Raw genomic sequence first — 17798 nt, 5'->3', positions numbered from 1 at the left:
AGAGCCCGACGCGTGGCTCAAACCCATGAACCATGAGATCATGACCTGAGCCAAAGTCGGACACTTAAGCGACTAAGCCACCCAGGCACCCCTGTGTTTATCTTTTCTATGGGATGGTTTAGTTGCTCCAAGGAATAATTTTCTAATCTCTTGGATACACTGATTTAAACCCAGCCACTAGCATTCTGGAACATGTGAGAGAATAAATCTTTGGCTATTTTTCATTCCTCACTACAGCCTTCCTCTGCACCTAGTGTTCTCAAGTCTAAAGAAATCAATTTCCCACCCCTTATGGAGGACTCGTGAGACAGGGGTATCTTTGTTTGGGACTGAAGCGGGGATCTGGGGATTTCTAATTTGGCCTGAGCCAAATTCTTGCACTTGGTAGAGGACATTATCAAAGACTGCAAAAATATTTCCAAGAGCTAAAGAGAGGCACATATCTTTACATTCAAAGGGCTCACTGAATGGTAAGAAAGAGAAATGAAAAAGCATAGTCAACTAAATATATCATGATAGAATACAGGATAAAGGAGATCCTTTACATCTCTACATGGCATATCCCCCCTCTCTCATATTTTACATTTCTTTGTTATTTGGTTCTATTCTGGGATTTTTTAAAACTTACTCTTGTGAACCTTTTATGGAATTTTAAAAATAACTTCACTTGCATATAATTGACATAAAATAAATGTATTTAAAGTGTACAATTTTTGGCATATATAAACACCTATGAAACCATCACAACAATCAAGAAAATGAACACATCTGTCACCTTCAAAAGTTTCCTCTTGGCTCTTCCCTCCCTCCCATTCCTCCGTGATTGCCTTTCCAGTCCCAAAGCAACCACTTACCTGCTTCCTATCAGTAAAGACTAGTATGCTGTTTCTAAAACTTTATATAAATGGAATTACAGAGCATGTACTCTTTATTGTCTGGCTTCTTTTACTCAACACAATATTTTGAGATTCATCCATGATATTAAGTTTTTAATGTTAATAGTACATTCTTTTCTATTCTTGAGAAATATCCCGTTATATGAATACATAACAATTTGCTTACTTATTCACCTGTTGATGAACATTTCGGTTGTTTCTGATTTGAGACTATTACAAATAAAGCAGCTATACCCATTCCTGTACAAATCCTTGTATTGGCATATGCTTTCATTTCCCTTCAATAGATACCTATGAATGGAATAGCAGGTTTGTATGACAGGTGTATTTTTAACTTTTTAAGAAGCTGCCAAACTGTTTCCCAAAGGGACTGTATTATTTTACATTCCCATCAGCAATATATGAGGACTTTCATTGTCCGTGACCTACCCAACATTTGGTATGGTTAATCTTTTTCAGTTTAGCCATTCTAACAGATGTATAGTGGCGTCTCATATGGTCTTAAGTTGCTTTTCCCTAATGACCAATGATGTTGAATCTTTTCATGTGCTTAATTGCCATCTGTTTATCTTCTATGGTGAAGTGTCTTTTCAAATCTTTTCCCTAGTTTTTTTACATTGGTTTCCTTATCTTCATATTACTGAGTTTTGAGTGTTCTTTATACTCTAGATACAAGTCTTTTAACAAATACAGAATTTGCAAAGATTTTTTCCTAATCTGTGGCTTGTATTTTCACTCTCTTAACAGGGTGTTTTGAAGAACAGAAGTTTTTCATTTTGGTGAAGTTCAATTTGTCACGCTTTTCTTTTATGGATTGTGACTTTGGTGTTGTATGGAAGAAATCTTGGCCTGACCCAAAACAACAAAGATCTCCTATGTTTTTGCTATGGTTTCTTCCAAGAGTTTTACAGTTTACATTTGGGCCTATGACCCATTTTGAACTAAAACAGTTTTTTTTAGACGGGGGCACCTGAGTGGCTCAGTCAGGTAAGCCTCCAACTCTTGATTTTGGCACACATCATAACCTCATGTTTTGTGAGTTCTGTTAGTGCAGAGCCTGTTTGGGATTCTCTGTCTCCCTGTTTCTCTGCTTCTCTCTCTTTCTCTCAAAAATAAATAAATAAACATTTTTTAAAAATGCTTTTATATGGTGCAAGGTATAGATGAAAGTTTTTTCTTTCTTTTTCTTTTTCTTTCTTTGTTTAATTGTTCCACTATTGGAATTATATTTGTGGCACAGACCATCCTTTTTCTACTGAACCGGCTTTTCACCTTTTTCCAAACCAGTTGTCCAAGAAGTGCCTGGTTGGCTCATTTGGTGCAACATACAACTCTTGATCTCAGGTTCGTGAGTTCAAGCCCCATGCTGGGGATGGAGCTTACGTTAAAAAAAAAATTTTTTTTTTTCAATCAGTTGTCCACATATCTATGGGCCTATTTCCAGACTCCATTCTGTTCCATTGGTCTCTCTGTCTATCTTTATGCTAATATCATACTGTCTTCATTACTGTAGCTTTGTAAGTCAAAAAAGCTATTGAAATACTAAGTGAGTTTAGCCAGGTTGCAGGATACAAGATTAATATATAGAAATACAATTGATTTCTATATATTATCAATTACCAATTGGAAATTTAAAAAATAACTTACATGCCATTTACAATAACATCAACAATATGAAATCCTTAGGGGGCGAATCTGACAAGAGATACACAGAATCCTGTATGGTAACAAATACAAAACACTGCTGAGAGAAATTTTAAAAGACTTAATTAAATCAAGCAAGACCCCATGTTCATGGATTGGAAGACTTAATATAGTTGTCTATTCATCAAATTTGTCTAGAGATTCAATATAATCTTGATCAACATGTCAGTAGGCTTTTTGGAGAAACTCATGAATTGCTTCTGAAAATCATACAGAAATGCAAAAGACTCTGAATAAAAAGAACAAAACTAGAGGGCCAATGTCACTGGATCTCAAGCCTTATTATAAAGGCAGTGAATCTTTTATTTCAAAAATCATATACAGTATTTCACTTCCAAGAGTGATGTTTTGTTCTTTGATGGTTACTTTTTTATTTTTTTTAAGAGAGTGAGTGCAAGCAGAGAGAGAGAGAGAGAGAGAGAGAGAGAGGGAGGGAGGGAGGGAGGGAGAGAGAAAGAGATAGAGAATTCCAAGCAGGCTCCACACCCAGTGAAGAATCCAAAGCAAGGCTCAATCCCACGACCGTGGGATCAAGACCAGAGTCGAAATCAAGAGTCAGACACTCAACAAACTGAGCCACTTAGGAGACTCATGATGGTTACTTTTTAGAGCAGGCTTTTCTTATTTTATGAATTCACTACCTTCTTGCTCTTTCTTAGGATACTAACTAGATTTTTTTACATTCAGAACTTTGTCTTTGCCTTTCTCTTTCAAGATGTAGATTAAATGTCCCATGGTCCTTGGTTGTCTAATAATCATGTTTAAAAATGAAAAAGTAGTAAGGTTTTAGCTAGATTCTCGGGATAGAGTATGTGTATGTTTACATGTGTTAGATGAAATGTAACAAAATATCGCTTATTTAGTTTATTTTCAGGGCACAGGGTGGCTCAGTCCGTTGAGCGTCTGACTCTCGATTTTGGCTCAGGTCATGATCTCAGGATTGTAGGATTGAGCCTCGAGCAATCATTCATGACTGGTGCCATCACTCGCATTTTATAGATAAGGCAGGGAGAGGTGATGACTGCAAGGTCACAAAGCTACTTGGTGGCAGACCCAGATTTGATCCTGGTTCTCTGCATCCTAATGTGATCAGCTCCAGGAACTCAGGGAGCAGGTAGTACAGGAACTGGAAAGCAAGCTCCTTGGGAAGGGGAAAGTGGCTGACGTCATTGACAGTGGACTCCAGGGGCCCTCCCCAGCCTTGCTGCGGAACAAGGATGTCAGCATGGGAATGGGCTCAATGGCAGGTTATCCCTGCATGGGAATTCTGGGGCTCCCTTCAGCCCAGAAATGCTGTGTAATCAGTAACTAGACTGCTTCTTTTTATAACCCTACCCTCAGCTCCATTTTTAGGCATATTAAAGATCATACTTGCCTAACCCAGTCACTTTACTGATAAGGAAACTGAGGCTGACAGAGAGGGAGTGACCTGTCCAAAGTCACAAAGGCAGTGAAGTCAGTAAAGCAGCAAAGCCAAGAGGAGAACCACACCCTTCCAAGCCTACCTGGGGTTTCAGACAAGCACGTGCTCCATGAGCCTCCAGAGGAGGAGGTGCTCCCACCCACCAGGTCCTAACTGCTTACACAACCATCTCTGCACATAACAATCTCTCTCTGCAGGACCATAAAGCCAATGGAAGACAAAATATGCCAGTGCCTGCTTCTGCCTCTCCTTCCTCTTTCATAAAAGTAAACACATGAGCAGGTGCACATAAAAACTCAAGGCTGTGAAGCCAGGTGCTTGCTTATCATGAACAGAGATAGAGGCTGTGTAACTCCTGAAGCCAATTCCCACCAGCCAGCTCAAGTTAGACCGTGACCAGAGTCCCTAGAAACACAGCATGGCTCAAAGCCAGCTCAGACAAGGGCGCAAGGATGGCTTCTCCAAGGACAGATGCACATAAAGGGGCACACACACAATGAAAACCCTGAAAGGCTGAAGGGAGAGACCCCAGGGGACAGGTTGCAGGGACAAATCAGATTATCACCACTCCTATCCACTTCCTGGAGGGAGATAGGGAGTACAATCCAGAGATCCAGGAGGATCTTACATACATCTCCGGTATAAGCCCTGGAGACTATCTACTTTCTGTTGTTTTAAGCACACAAGTCCAGTGATACATATTCTCCCCAAGGCCAGTGACTGTCCAAAAACAATGACTTCTAGACACTATTTAATGATATTTGAAAGACTCTTGCAGTCACCGGGTTACCATCAAGTAAAAAACTCACCAGAACTGAAAGCGAAATTGGTAAGCAAGCAAAACTTGGTGTCCAAGTCAACCAAAATACTCCTTCCACTTGAAAGAAACCCTCTCCTGGGTCGCTTGTCACCAACTCCAAATCTCCAGGGACCCCTTCCGTTGACTCCAAGGACCAGCAAACCCAAAGCCAGAATTTGTCATTGGTAGCTCAGAATGTGGTCTTCACTAGAGAAAAGCAACTGGTAAGTGTTTACATTTATAAACAGCAAAAATATTATTGACTATGCAAACGACTACACAAGATTTTAATCAGAGCAGATGAGAAAAAAGTCAATCTTCATGCCAGACTTTTTTTTTTTTTTTTTTTTTTTTAAGATTGTTCCTCATCTGGCTATGGCCGGGTGTGACCTGATGAGAAAGCAGGGGATGAAACTGAACACTGAAGAAGGCACTCAGAACCTTGGGATGGCATCGCACAACAACTGGTAACCTGCTTCTGCCCTTGAAGATCCAGATCAAGGGGCAGAGGTGACCTCACCAGCTGGAGACACAGGCGTTTGACTTAAACCCGAGATAAGAACAAGGGTGGCTGGCTTCATGTGCCACGCACAGTGACCAGCACAGAGAAGCCACCTGATTTGTTTATCACAGGATGACTAAAGGGACAATGAGAAGGGAAAGAAAGCCCACATCGGAATCCTCCACCCACTCACCAACCTGGGGTAATGGATCCCACGGAAGCCAGAGTCTCAAGAAACCCACAAGAAGCTACAGTTCCCGTGATCATACCACCCCAGTATTTCCCAGATTTGTCAGGTCGTGAAAAAGTATAAAAGAATAAGATAAAACAAACACAATGCTTGCTCAGCATCTAGATTCCCAAGCTTCTCACCCTGGAGATTCTGATACTGTATGTCAGGGGCAGGGCCCTGGGACCTGGAAGTTTAACGGGACCCTCCAGTTAATCTCACTAACCTGCCTGCCGGAGAACCGCCACTACCATTTCCCAGAGGCTGCCTGCCTGGCTCGCCCACTTCCCATTGCTGGGAGAGGAACCAGCTAGGTTTAGTTCCACCCATCCTATTTTAAGCAACCACCTGGATGCAAGGAGCCTGCTGTGCGGGGTTGCACTTTGCTTCTCGCCCTGGGACCCTCGCATGATAGGATATAAGCATCGCCCCAAAGTCCCCGAGACTGCCACCAGAGCTCCTCAAAGACACACACTCCCAGCCGAGGCCTGGCCAGCTGGCAGTGGACCCCCTAAACCCTTCCACTGTTTTGGTGCCCAACCCTCACTCCCTTGCCCTTTGACCCTGTCCCTGTCTTCAGCTGCCCCACCAGAAGCAGCTGCTGGGAAATGGGTGGGGCTTCGGGGCCCTAAGGTGGGTCCAGAATAACCTGTGGGTCTGTGACCCCCAAGCCAACTAGAGGAGCAGACAGCTGACACGCACCAACAATTTGTACTGAAGGAAGTAAATCACAACTCTGCACACCTGGTCAGAGCAGAAAGGAAAGTCCCCAGGGGGCTGACTCAGCCACCGTGGGCACTCTGTCAGCACAGAAACTCAGTAGGTCTCTAACAGCCAGTATCGAGCTACTGCAATTCCACGCCACGTCCCTTTCCCAGCTCCCTGCAACCCCCGGACCCTGCCCCGACAACAGCCGTGGGCCTGGGAGTACACACGTCTACGACAGGATCCAGTGAGGGCACAGAAAACAGACTGGGGACAGGACCACCACATACGAATTCCTTCTTTCCTTTCTGAGGGGTTGGGTGAGTATCATCTAGGTTAGGGGTCAGGCCTGAGAACCCTGGACTACTGGGGCAAATTTTTCTCACTGTGCCTCAGTTTCCCCCTCTAGAAAGTTCCCCTTTACAGCCTTCTAAGTAGAGGTGTTACAAAATATAATTAGCTGATCCCTGCTAATGACAGAGGCCTACCTACAATTTTCATTTCTCCACCCACCGTCCAGCTACCTGCTTAAAGCGATCAAGGCCCATTCTTCCCTCTGAGATGGTGGAACAGCTGAGTTCAAGTTCAAGCGTTAAAATGAATCCAAAACGCCTGGACAGTACAAGTCTACTGTGTAGCCTCAAAGGTAGCCCAGGTGCCCTGCCCTCTCGACACTCTCCCCTAACCAACAGCACTAGGAGGGCCTCCTGCTCCTGACTGGGGCCCTGTCCCTCCCTTCCCTTCCCTTCCCTTCCCTTCCCTTCCCTTCCCTTCCCTTCCCTTCCCCTCTTCTGGGGAAGGCAGGGACTGGCCTGGGGGAGAGAAGAAATCCCTCCCAGGGACCTCTGCACCTGCTCACAGCCCAGAGGCAACTCACCTACCAAAGCCATGGAGTCCGCCTTCTTCTTACATTCTAGGCCTCGTCTATACTCCATGTTTCTGGTCATTTCCAAAACATGTTTTAAAATGTTAAAATCCATTTCAAATACAATGTTTTGCAGAACCTCAAAATAACGAAACAATAAACAGACTGGCTGAAGTAGCCTCAGGACCCAGAGGGTGTCCAGACTATCCTTGAAACACTGCTCTCAAGGACTGTGACAGGTTTCCAAACCACAGTCTTCCTGGGTGGCTGTCGGAAAGGGGCCAAAGCCCACAGAGGCTCTGGGGATGCCCCGACTGTTCCCAGGGCTCTCACCCTCATCGTCTCCCTGCCTCACAGCTCAGGGAGGGACAGAGAGGCCACCAGAAACATATTCGTGATTTCTGTGCACCTTTGTGCATTTAAAAAAAATTTTTTTTATGTTTTATTTATTTCTGAGAGAGAAAGAGAGAGACAGCATGAACAGGGGAGGGTCAGAGAGAGGGAGATACAGAATCTGAAGCAGGCTCCAGGCTCTGAGCTGTCAGCACAGGGCCCGATGCGGGGCTCGAACCCACGAACCGTGAGATCATGACCTGAGCTGAAGTCAGACGCTAAACTGACCAAGCCACCCAGGTGCCCCACCGTTGTGCATTTTTAATACAGATTATCTCTGATGCCTATAACTAGGTTTCATTTCCAGATGAGGACATGCATAAAGGAGGGTCACATCAAAACCCCAGATAGCTATAAAGTGGCAGGCAGAATTCCAGGCTCCAAAGCCAGTGTTCTCAGGAACATCTGCTGCCTCTCAGGGGATCAGCTATCACCCCTTCTCGCACAGAGTGGCGGACAAGCACACTGAAGTTGAGAGAGTAACTGCCTTAAAGAACATTCTATAAAACTCTACCTATGACACAATGTGCTTCCGGGCCCCGAGAGGCAGGAGGGCTTGACAGACACGGCCTACGGATTCCTACCCCTCCAACACTGATCTAGGGGTGCTGCCTCCCCCGTCCCGACCTTGCCCCCAGCCAGGAGGCCTCCAACTTTCATCCTGCACACTCAGGTCACCTTTACTGCTCTGCTCTCCTTTACCGCTTACCAAACCCACCCGCCCTTCAGAACGCAGCTCAAGGCTGTGCCCCTCCAGGAAACTTTCATGGACCACCTTAATTCACAGCACCGCCCTTAAGACCTGCACCACCCACTTGGCATCAATGATACCCTACTGCCACGCTAAGCAGACCAGGCAGTCCTAGGGCAACAGGGTAACCCAGTGTCTCCTTCACTCTGCTTCTCTTTCCAACCCTCACTGTGAACCTGCCCAGAGGTAGCACTTGATTGGTAGGTTGACTGAGAAACTTCTCTTTCCATAGCCACACTTGGGTAGCCTACCCAGGGCAAGTCGGGCTAATATCCCAGGTATCGGGGCCCAGTACAGTTTCCAGACTTGTATCCCCAAAGTACCTCCATCCACACGAGAATCCACATGCGAATGCTCCCAGTCCACATCCCAGGGCTCTGCCGACAGCACTACCTCCAGCCACACACAATCCCCCTGCCCCGCAAGCACCCTGGGGTCAGCCCTGGCCTGGCCACCTGCTACAGGCAGCCCCACCTAAGTTTCGACTCTCCCAGGCTCTTTGTCTCCTAGCTTTCAAGTACATATTCCCCCCAGGACTCAACATCTTTGTAATTCCAACCTGAAAATACCAACTCTGCTTCCAGATCACCGTGGGAAAGATCTCCAACAGCAGCCCCCACCCCTCCCTGGGCTCTTCGTTCCTCCAGAATTTTCCCCGGGGCTCCATCCTTATTCTCCTGAGATCCTCTTCCGGCCCCAGTCACGGGATTCAGGGAGCAGATGCATCTGCCGATGGCAACAGCACAACCCGAGATTACACCCGAAACTAAACAAGAGAAACAAGCTGATTTCAAGGCTGATTTCACAGGCTGGTGCTTTTTCATTGACTGCATTTTTTTATGGAGATAACTGGGCTCACATGCAGTTGTAAGTAACGTGGAGAGATCCCGGGTACGCTTCGCTCAGTTTCCCCCAATGGTAACATCTTGTGAAATTCCATTATAATGCCACAACTGATCTAGATTTCTCATTTCACTACTCATTCGTGTGCATATTAAGTTCCACATAACTGATCACCTGCGGCGCGGCGTAGGGACCTATATCAACCTGCACAGTCAACATGATGGCCAGTTCGGTTTCCAACACAAAGATCCCTCCCGCTGCTCTTTTGTAACCATCCCCACCTCCTCCCTGCCCCCTCCCCACCGATCTATCCCTGTTCTAAAATTGCCCTTTCAAAAATGTTATATAAATGAATCACCCAGTATATAATCTTTTAAGACTGCTGGCTTCTTTCACTCAGCAACCTTCCCTGGAGAAGCATTTGAGTCACTGCATGCATCGAGAGCGTGTGCTTTTTATTGCTGAGTAGTATTCCATGGCACGCAGGCACAACAGTCTGTTTGACTGCTTTTCCATTACCCCTGCGAGGATCTTCAGGAGTTAGTGGGAAAGCCCAAGCTCACCCGCTTCCTGGAACTGACTAGATCCCCCAAAGCCTCTGCTCAGTCATGTTAACAGAGCCATAAACCTAAGGATCAGTGTGGATGAAAGGCCTGGATAAGCAAACAGGAAAGCACAGCCCGAGGGGAAGGCACCTGGAGGCCCTAATCCACACTCAGGAACCAGAATTCCAGGGGTATAAGCAGAAGGATAGGAAAGAGGTGAAAACTTGGGAAACGGAGTCCTTGGAATCACATTCCTAGAGCTGGGCCAAACTGTAGACGTCAATCCATCTCCCACCCTTTAGTGCCAGCCTTAGGAAGTGCTCCCACCACACCGGTGTGATCAGCATCACAATAACCCCTACACTTTAGCATTGCACTAGAGCTGGGCTCAGGGCAGCTCCCAAAATACTCAAAAATACTAGAAATAATCCAAATCGCCAATCAGCAATGGTGTTCTTGGAGTCTGCTCCTAATCTGGGGAACCGTGTTCCACTCAATTATTCGAACAATGTGTCTTCTAAACCTCTGGCTATCTCATTCAACCTCACACTTCGCAATATCCCCATTAAGACAGCGGTGCCCAGAATGCAACGGCGTAATCCAAATGCGGACCAGCATGGTCTCCACAGGGGCTGTTTGTCAGCGACCTCCCTTATCCTGACGGCTCTATTTCCATTAATGTGTTCAATTCGTACATACAAATAATAATAAACACATGATACATTCACTTAATGAAAGCTTATGCAGCAATGAAAAATGGATTTTCAAAGAGTAGGTAGTACCATGAAAAACCTCTAAGATACAATGTTATATGAAAAAAAAAAAGTCAAAACGTACATAGGTACTTCCCATCCCTGTAAATTCAACTCAGGTATCTCTCTGAGAGACTCCCAAGGAGAGGTTCTCCCCCTCTCCCCCTCGGTTGGTTTTAGTCAGGTGACTAAACCCAGTCCCAAGGCTTGCCAGCACCCCATGCAGCCTCCAGGCCTGGCCTTGCACCATCTCAAGGTCAACCGCCTGCTCTTTAAGGATGGGGGAATGGGGCTGCCTTGCTCCACAATCCCAACATGGGTTAATAGATGTTCGGTGCATTAACTGATTACAACCATGGCTTTAGCTAAAGAACTGGAATTACATTATGATTCCACTCTGGGGAGAATATGTGTCAGATATTTATTAACAGCCACATTAGTATTAATCTATGCATAAAAGACTGTAAGAGAATATAAGCCAAACTATTTACAGGGGTTATAAAACCCAGGGGAAAGAATTTCAGAGGATTTTCATTTTCTACTTTGCATATTTTGGTATTGCTTGATTAAAACAAAAACAAAAATTAAAAAAAAAAAACCTTCCCAACTTTTGTATTTAGGAAAAAAGCAACTTTTTTTTTAGAAAGATGCATAGGCAATACCAAAGTATTAAAATACCTCTCTAAGGTACTTTCCCTCATTTTTCAATTCTTGAAATATGTATATATTAGCTTTTTAAATAATAATTTAAAAAGGTATGGGGCACCTGGGTGGCTCAGTCGGTTGAGTGTCCGACTTCAGCTCAGGTCATGACCTAATAGCTCGTGAGTTCGAGTCCCGCGTAGGGATCTGCGCTAACAGCTCAGAGCCTGGAGCCTGCTTCGGATTCTGTGTCTCCCTTTCTCTCAGCCTCTTTCCCACTGACACTCTGTCTCTTTCTCTCAAAAATAAACAAACGTTGAGAAAACCATTTAAGAAAGTAATTTTTAAAGGTATAACCAAATAAAAATATGGGGAAGGAGGAATTTATATTTTAGGGAGCCACAGAACACGCTGGGTTTTACTGAGCTTCCCACTGACTCAAAAGATTGGTTCTATTTTGGTGCCCTGCTTGTTCCTCCTCAGTCTCCTCACGTCTGAACTGTGGGAGGGAGGTAGTTTCTGTTTCCATTGTTAGGGTTGTCACTAAGTACAGCACTTGCTCCTAACACAGATGGACATAATTCTGTTCCTGGCACCCCATCATGCAGACTGTCCAGGTCCCTCTGACTCAGAATTAAGTCATCTGAGGTATCGGCCTTCCCCTCCCAGGAGAGTGTCATTTACAAAACTGATAAGCAAATGCTTCCAGACCTCAACAGAGTTGTTAGTAAACAAGAAATAGCACAGAACCAAGGAGGGAGTTAGGAGGAACCCCCAGACCGCTGCAGGGAGTGACACAGATCCATGAATGAACCCTCTTAGGCACAGTCGACCAAGCTACCGGACCCCACTGTCCACCAGCCCTCAGGCCTCCGCCACGCCAAGCAGATAAAAGCAATTCCTCAGGAGGACACAAACTGTATGTACACAAGGAACTAGATAAAACATATGCGTAAGGTAAGGCATGGAAAGAAGCGTGAAAAATGTAAACAACCCCATTTGTGGGCTTGGGTAGGTGAATCTGTCCTTTTTTCATTCCAAAATCACCTTTATGATTTTTAATCATGTGTGTAACAAATAAAGCTACATTTTGTTCCAAGCCTTATTGAAATCACATCTCCAGCCAGTCTCCTGGTCTACCAGATGAGTAACCTCATCAAAAGGGGAAACCAGACAAGTTTGGTGTGAGAGGTTTCCGTGGATCTGTGCTGGCGCCTGATGCTCACCATTCTGTTTAATGACGTGTCCCAGTATTTTGCTGGGGATATGCATCAATCACCATCATCTTTGGAATACAACCGCATAATGGCTTTGCGGTTAAGATCTAGGCTTTGAAGTCACACAGATCTAGGTTTGAACCCTTGTTCTATCTCTAATTGCCTTTGGGTTATTATGCAAACCTTTTGAGCCTCAGTATTCTTGGCTTTACACCGGGCATTTTTTTTTTCACAGAGTTGCTGTGTGGATAGAGAAAGATAATGAACTGAAATACACATATTTAGTGATGGGTAGGAATGGTTGTGATCCTATTCTTTACCTTTTCACGACCCTCATTATCTCAGAGAAACCAGGGATCTAAGATTTAGACTAGTTTGCCCACCTATCACAAGAATTCTAAAGATTCTGTTGCCAAGCCTGGACAGAATAAGCAAACTCAGAAAACATGAGATTCCAAGTGGTGACTTTAGTAGAGACCTGTGTCTAGAACACTTCTTAACAAAGAAAAAGAGGCAATTGCTGTCCATGAACTCTGAACAAACCCCAAGTACCTTCTCCCCACTGCCAGCCAGAGAGAATTCTTGGAGAAGCCCAGAAGTTCCCATTCCCATCTACTAATCAGCCACTATAATTTTGGTAAGCCCCCAGCACTTCAGAAACATCCTAAGAAGAGAAATCCAGTTTCTAATCCAAACCAAACTCCTTCTCACTCTTAGTAATCCATCCCACCCTGAGCACACTAGACTGACAGCTGTCTGACACTCTGATGGTCCAAGTAGAGTATAGCAGAGCCAGGCTACCTGGCTTCAAATTCCAGTCCCACTACTGTTTCACTCTGTGACCTTAGGCAAGTTGCTTAGCCTCTCTGTGCTTCATTTTCCTCACCTATAAAAAAGGGTAATAATAATACTGAGAGACAGAATACACGGTATATGCTCAACAAATGCTACAATGATCTCAACACTCCAGTAGCATAGGCACAATGTCAGAAGCAACATCTTTAGGCTCTGGGCCGAGGGGCTCTTCACACTATCTTCTTCGAAGAACAGACTTTCTCTCTTAGGAGAGAAATGAGGCAACTGTCTGATCAGAATCAGAGGCCCAAGAAGGAAGTGACACCAAGGGAACTCCAGCGCCACAGTGGCCACCGGCCACAGTGCAGGCAGCCACACCCCCTGGGGCGCAGCATGACAGGCCCAGGTTGGGGAGGCTCTGATGACATGGCGGCGTCACCACCAACAGCCGGCTCTGGGCAGATGCACCCATGGACGGTCCCCACAGGTTTACACAACTTGGGCTTCAGACAGGACAGCTATCGAGCTAGAGTTGTCTTACCCCCTAAATGAGGCCATGAAGGTCCAGGTCTTCCCAGGACTGAGGTGCAGGGAGGCGCCCTGGAGTAGCTCACTCACAGCACCTGGGAGGTGAATCCCCACCTGAAGAACAGCCCACCTCCCCTGCTCTGCCCTCACCGACTACACACACTGTCATGGCACGTGGGGACCCCAGACACCCCAGACAGCCTGCTCAAGAGAACCGAGAAAGAAGGAAGTTTTTTAAAGTTTCATTCTGTATGGGAGGGAGGAAGGGAGATGGGGATGAGGAGTCCGTCAGTCACAGGTCATAGGCCCACCTTTCTCTTCCGTAGAAAAGCTTTCTTTCTCCTAGAAGCTGTATAAAGGGCAGTCTCATTTCCCAACTCTCCTCAAAGAGATTCCCTGTGTTCAGCAGGACAAGCCAGCACTTCTGGGAGGCCAGAGCCCCGCTGACACCTGGGTTCTTGGCCTCTGCACTCGCCTCCTACCACTGCATCACCTTCCTGTTTGTCTCCAGGCCATTTCCAACTCAGAAATCCAAACTGTGTGATCTGTACACCAGGCTGCAACTTACAAAGGGCTTTCATGAAAAGTATCGCTTTTAATCCTTGCAACAAACCTGGAACACATATGTCATCCCCATTTTATAGCTGCAGAAACTGAGGCTCTGGTTAGGTAACACCTCTGAGATCACCTGTCAGGAAAGGGGAGGAACCGGGTCTTAGCTCCACAGTGGACAGTCCAGAACTCACAGGTGGCCTCAGCCTCCAGGTCCCCCACCCTGACCCTTCAAGCCTGGGTTAGCTGCCTCCTAATTGCCCACCCTGGGCTTCTCTGGAATCTAGACTTATCATACAACATAGAACTTAATTCCCATATTCCACACTATACTGGGTACTCCTTAAAGGCAGGGACTATAGGACTGGGGTCTTTCTCAAGTGTCACGGTCCAGTCCCTGGCACATGTTCAGTAGGTGGGTATCTAATAAATATCTGGTACATGGATGAGTGAATGTTTGACCAGTTACCAAAGAGATGACTCAGAATAGCCCCCACACCTGATTTCCCCATCCTGGTCTCCATAAGCCGGGGGAATACGGAATCCTACGCAGGGCAATCTTGACTTGAGAAGGAACCAATAGAGCTCAAAGCACTTTTATAGGCCCATCAAATATTCAACAAGGGCCCACTCAGTGAGGCAGGCTTCCCAGTTCTCTCACTGGTGGCCATAATAATCCACATCTGTACACCTGCTCTCATGGAGGGAGGGTTCACACGATCCCCAAACACTATGTGCACATCAGGGCCCCAGTAGGGAACACTGAGGTGGCCACTCCCTGCTTACTGGGAACAGGCTGGGGTAGGGCAGGGGCCAGAGGCCTCAGCCCTGGGAAGGATGAAGCCATTTACAAGAACTTTAAGACAGACCCTTTCTCCATCCACTCAGGAATGAGAATGCCAGAACATAGGACCCAGAAACAGAACCCCACCCCCACCCCCACCCCCGTTGGGCTCCAGCATGACCCAGCCAGGCTCCACCAACACACCGGCAAACCCCCGGGTGGGGCGGGGCAGCAGCTGCACCTCCTGGTCAGGGACCAGGTCAAGGCACAGTCTGCAGACCCTGACTGCAAACACCGCAGGGTGATCCAGGGAGTGAGATTTCTGCTAAGGCCTGGATTGGGAAGGAATATTTGAAGACTTCCTGGAGAAAGGGAAATGAGCATTGGGCACTGCAGGCTGCTTTCTTCAGGACACCCTGCACCACATCTAAGTTTTGCACAAATCTCTTAGCAATGGCTCTCAAGACTGTAATTTCCTTAGGGGAAGAATCATATCTTATTTGTCTTTGAGAACCCTCCCTCCCTCCTAGTGCCCGGCCCGGAAGTAGGTACAGAGGTGGTTCAATGGAGCTCGGCAGTGATCCTTGTGAAGGCAAATCACAGAATCAGAGGCGGAAGGACGAACCCAATGGAACAGAGAATGCGTGAGCTTCACAGAAGATGAGAAAATGAGCAAGGGCTTGCTGGGGACAAGAGAAAGCTGGCTGTGGTGGCTCAGATAGGAGAGTGGGGATGGGCCTAAGGCCAGTGTGGGGAGAGGGTGTGGGCGGAAGAAGACTGCAGAATCCAACAAAGGGAAGTTGAGGGGAGGGGGGAATCCAGCCCTTATGAAATAACAGATATCAAACAGCAGGCCCTCTGCTGAGGAGACAGAAGTCTAGAGCCCCAACAGGCAATTATCAAGGATTCGTAAGCACGGCAGTTACAGAAAGGAAAATAGAAGGCATACACCTGGGCGAACCTGCCTCAAGCCCGGAGGCTCCGTAGGAACACAGGCCCGGGCCTCCAGGCTGGCTGTCCCTGTCCATGCTTCCTTCCACACAGGAAGTGAAAAGCGGAGAAAACAAGAGTGCCCAGGCCCAGCTGCTATCTGCTGTCCAGTTAGCCACAGCAGCCCCCAAATCCCGTCGTCCGCAAACTCCCTAAGATGCCACTTGGAGAAAAGGAATTTATTTCAGAGAGCAACAAAACCTGGCCTGACGTGGAGCAATGGTGCAACGTGGGGCGGCAGATGTTACTGGACCAGGAGAGGAGAAAAAGTGAGCGCCTGCCGCGCAAAGCTACCGCTCGTCTGCAGGGAAAACTCCCTCACAAAACGGCCCCTGCCTCTCGGCACCCATCCAGCTCCTGTCCCAAGCTGGGCTTCGCTGGCATTTCAAGGAAACCCGGGGTCCCATCTAGACAGAGGCAGAGGCCTGGCTGCTAGTCCTGCCTGGTCACTGCCACTAGGTGTGCCCATCAATAAAGCGGCAACCCATCCCCAACTCTTTACAACAAGGTTTAAGGTCTCTCATGATTTTGTCTGCCAAACAAGAGCTTCCTGGTTGGGCATCTTCCGAAAGGCTCAAGACACATGTTCTTACATCCCTTCCCACAAAATCGCCCTCCCAAAGGGCCCCATCCCCTCTTAGAGAAGGCCAGGCAAGTCCAACCCTGGGGTCCTCAGCGCCAGGCTCTATGGCAACCAGAGCTCTGGTCTCCCAGTTGCCCTCGGCAAAGGTCGCAAAGTGCCCTCTGACCAGGAAGGAAAACAACAAACTCCCGCAGAGCCCAAGGATGGCTAATGACTTCAAAGCCCCCTGGAAACCTCCCCTGGATCAGCCCAGATCACCCCACTCCGAGCCTCCGCCCCTGGTTCTTTCCTGATGTGCACGAAGAGTGCGGAGTTAATGGAGGGACCGAGATGGAGCCCTTTCTTCGGGTCAGGGAAAGGACCGAGTGGGCAGGAAAGCTGGAGGAGCGATTGGGCGTCTCCAAGGACCCGAGGGTCGCCGCCTCCACCTGGGCTGGCTGGCGCTCGGCTCGTCCGGTACCAAAGGTCCTCCAGGCACTCGTCAAACAGGAAATTCCACCTGTCGGGCCGGCCAGCGCCCGGGCCACAAATGGGCAATGGAGCGGTTCCCTTTGCCAAGACAAAGCGCGGCGTTGCAGCGCCGGGGCCCGCGGCGCCCGCTCGGTCGCCCAGCTCCCGGCCACACGGGTGGCTTCCCGACGGCGCCCTCAAAGCCCGCCGCGCCCCTCGCCAACCTGAGGCCGCGTGTTGTACTTGAGTCCTGCGCCGAGGTCCTTGGAACCCCTTTCGCCCTTGCGGGCCCGATTGCTCTTCATGGTCCCGGCGGTCGGTCGCGGGTCTCAGAGGCGTGGTCCCCACGGGCGGCTGGCTCCCATCGCCGCCGGGCCGCGAGGGGCGCGAAGGGCGCGGGGCGCGCGGGAGCGCACGGAGGCGCCAGGGGCGAGGGCGGCGCGGGGGGCGCGGGGGGCGCGGGGGGCGCGGGGCGCTCCGAGTTCCGGTCGCAGCCCGGCGCGCTGGCCGCCGGCGGTCGCTCTCGCCCTCACTCTTCCTGTCCCGGCCAGGTAGTTTCAGGGTGTGGCCTCCCCGGGGCCCGCCCCGCCGCCTCGTCGGCGCACCTTTCCCAGGCCCCGCCGCCCCCTCGCCGGCTCCCGCCCTGCGCAGAGCTCCGCGCTGCCCCCTCCCCTCGGGGCGAAGGGAAACACAAGGCTACGGGCGGGAAGGTGAGGGACAAGTAAAACCCGGCGACCTGCGGGTGGTGGCCATGAGCATGAACTGTGTGCCCCGCACGTAATGGGCCCTCTGTGAGTACCGAACAGCAACAGAAGTGAATCCACCCCGCTCTCTTCCTCTCCTAGAGGGG

The 17798-nt window shown here is 48.2% G+C and overlaps 1 protein-coding gene across 1 annotated transcript in view; it reads right to left on the bottom strand.

The window, feature by feature from the left end:
- Positions 1-17490, bottom strand: part of ST14 (ST14 transmembrane serine protease matriptase) — a 41620-nt gene extending 24130 nt beyond the window's left edge. The window contains 1 exon segment of the mRNA XM_039240270.1: positions 17173-17490. Within this exon segment, the coding sequence (XP_039096201.1) occupies positions 17173-17253 (81 nt within the window). The 5' untranslated portion in view covers positions 17254-17490.
- Positions 17491-17798: the final 308 nt, after the last annotated feature.

Source organism: Hyaena hyaena, unplaced genomic scaffold (genome assembly GCF_003009895.1).
Source record: "Hyaena hyaena isolate Hyena2069 unplaced genomic scaffold, ASM300989v1 scaffold_171, whole genome shotgun sequence".
NCBI lineage: Eukaryota > Metazoa > Chordata > Mammalia > Carnivora > Hyaenidae > Hyaena > Hyaena hyaena.
Note: the sequence above shows the minus strand (reverse complement) of the source record. Positions and strands in the feature narration are given on the sequence as shown.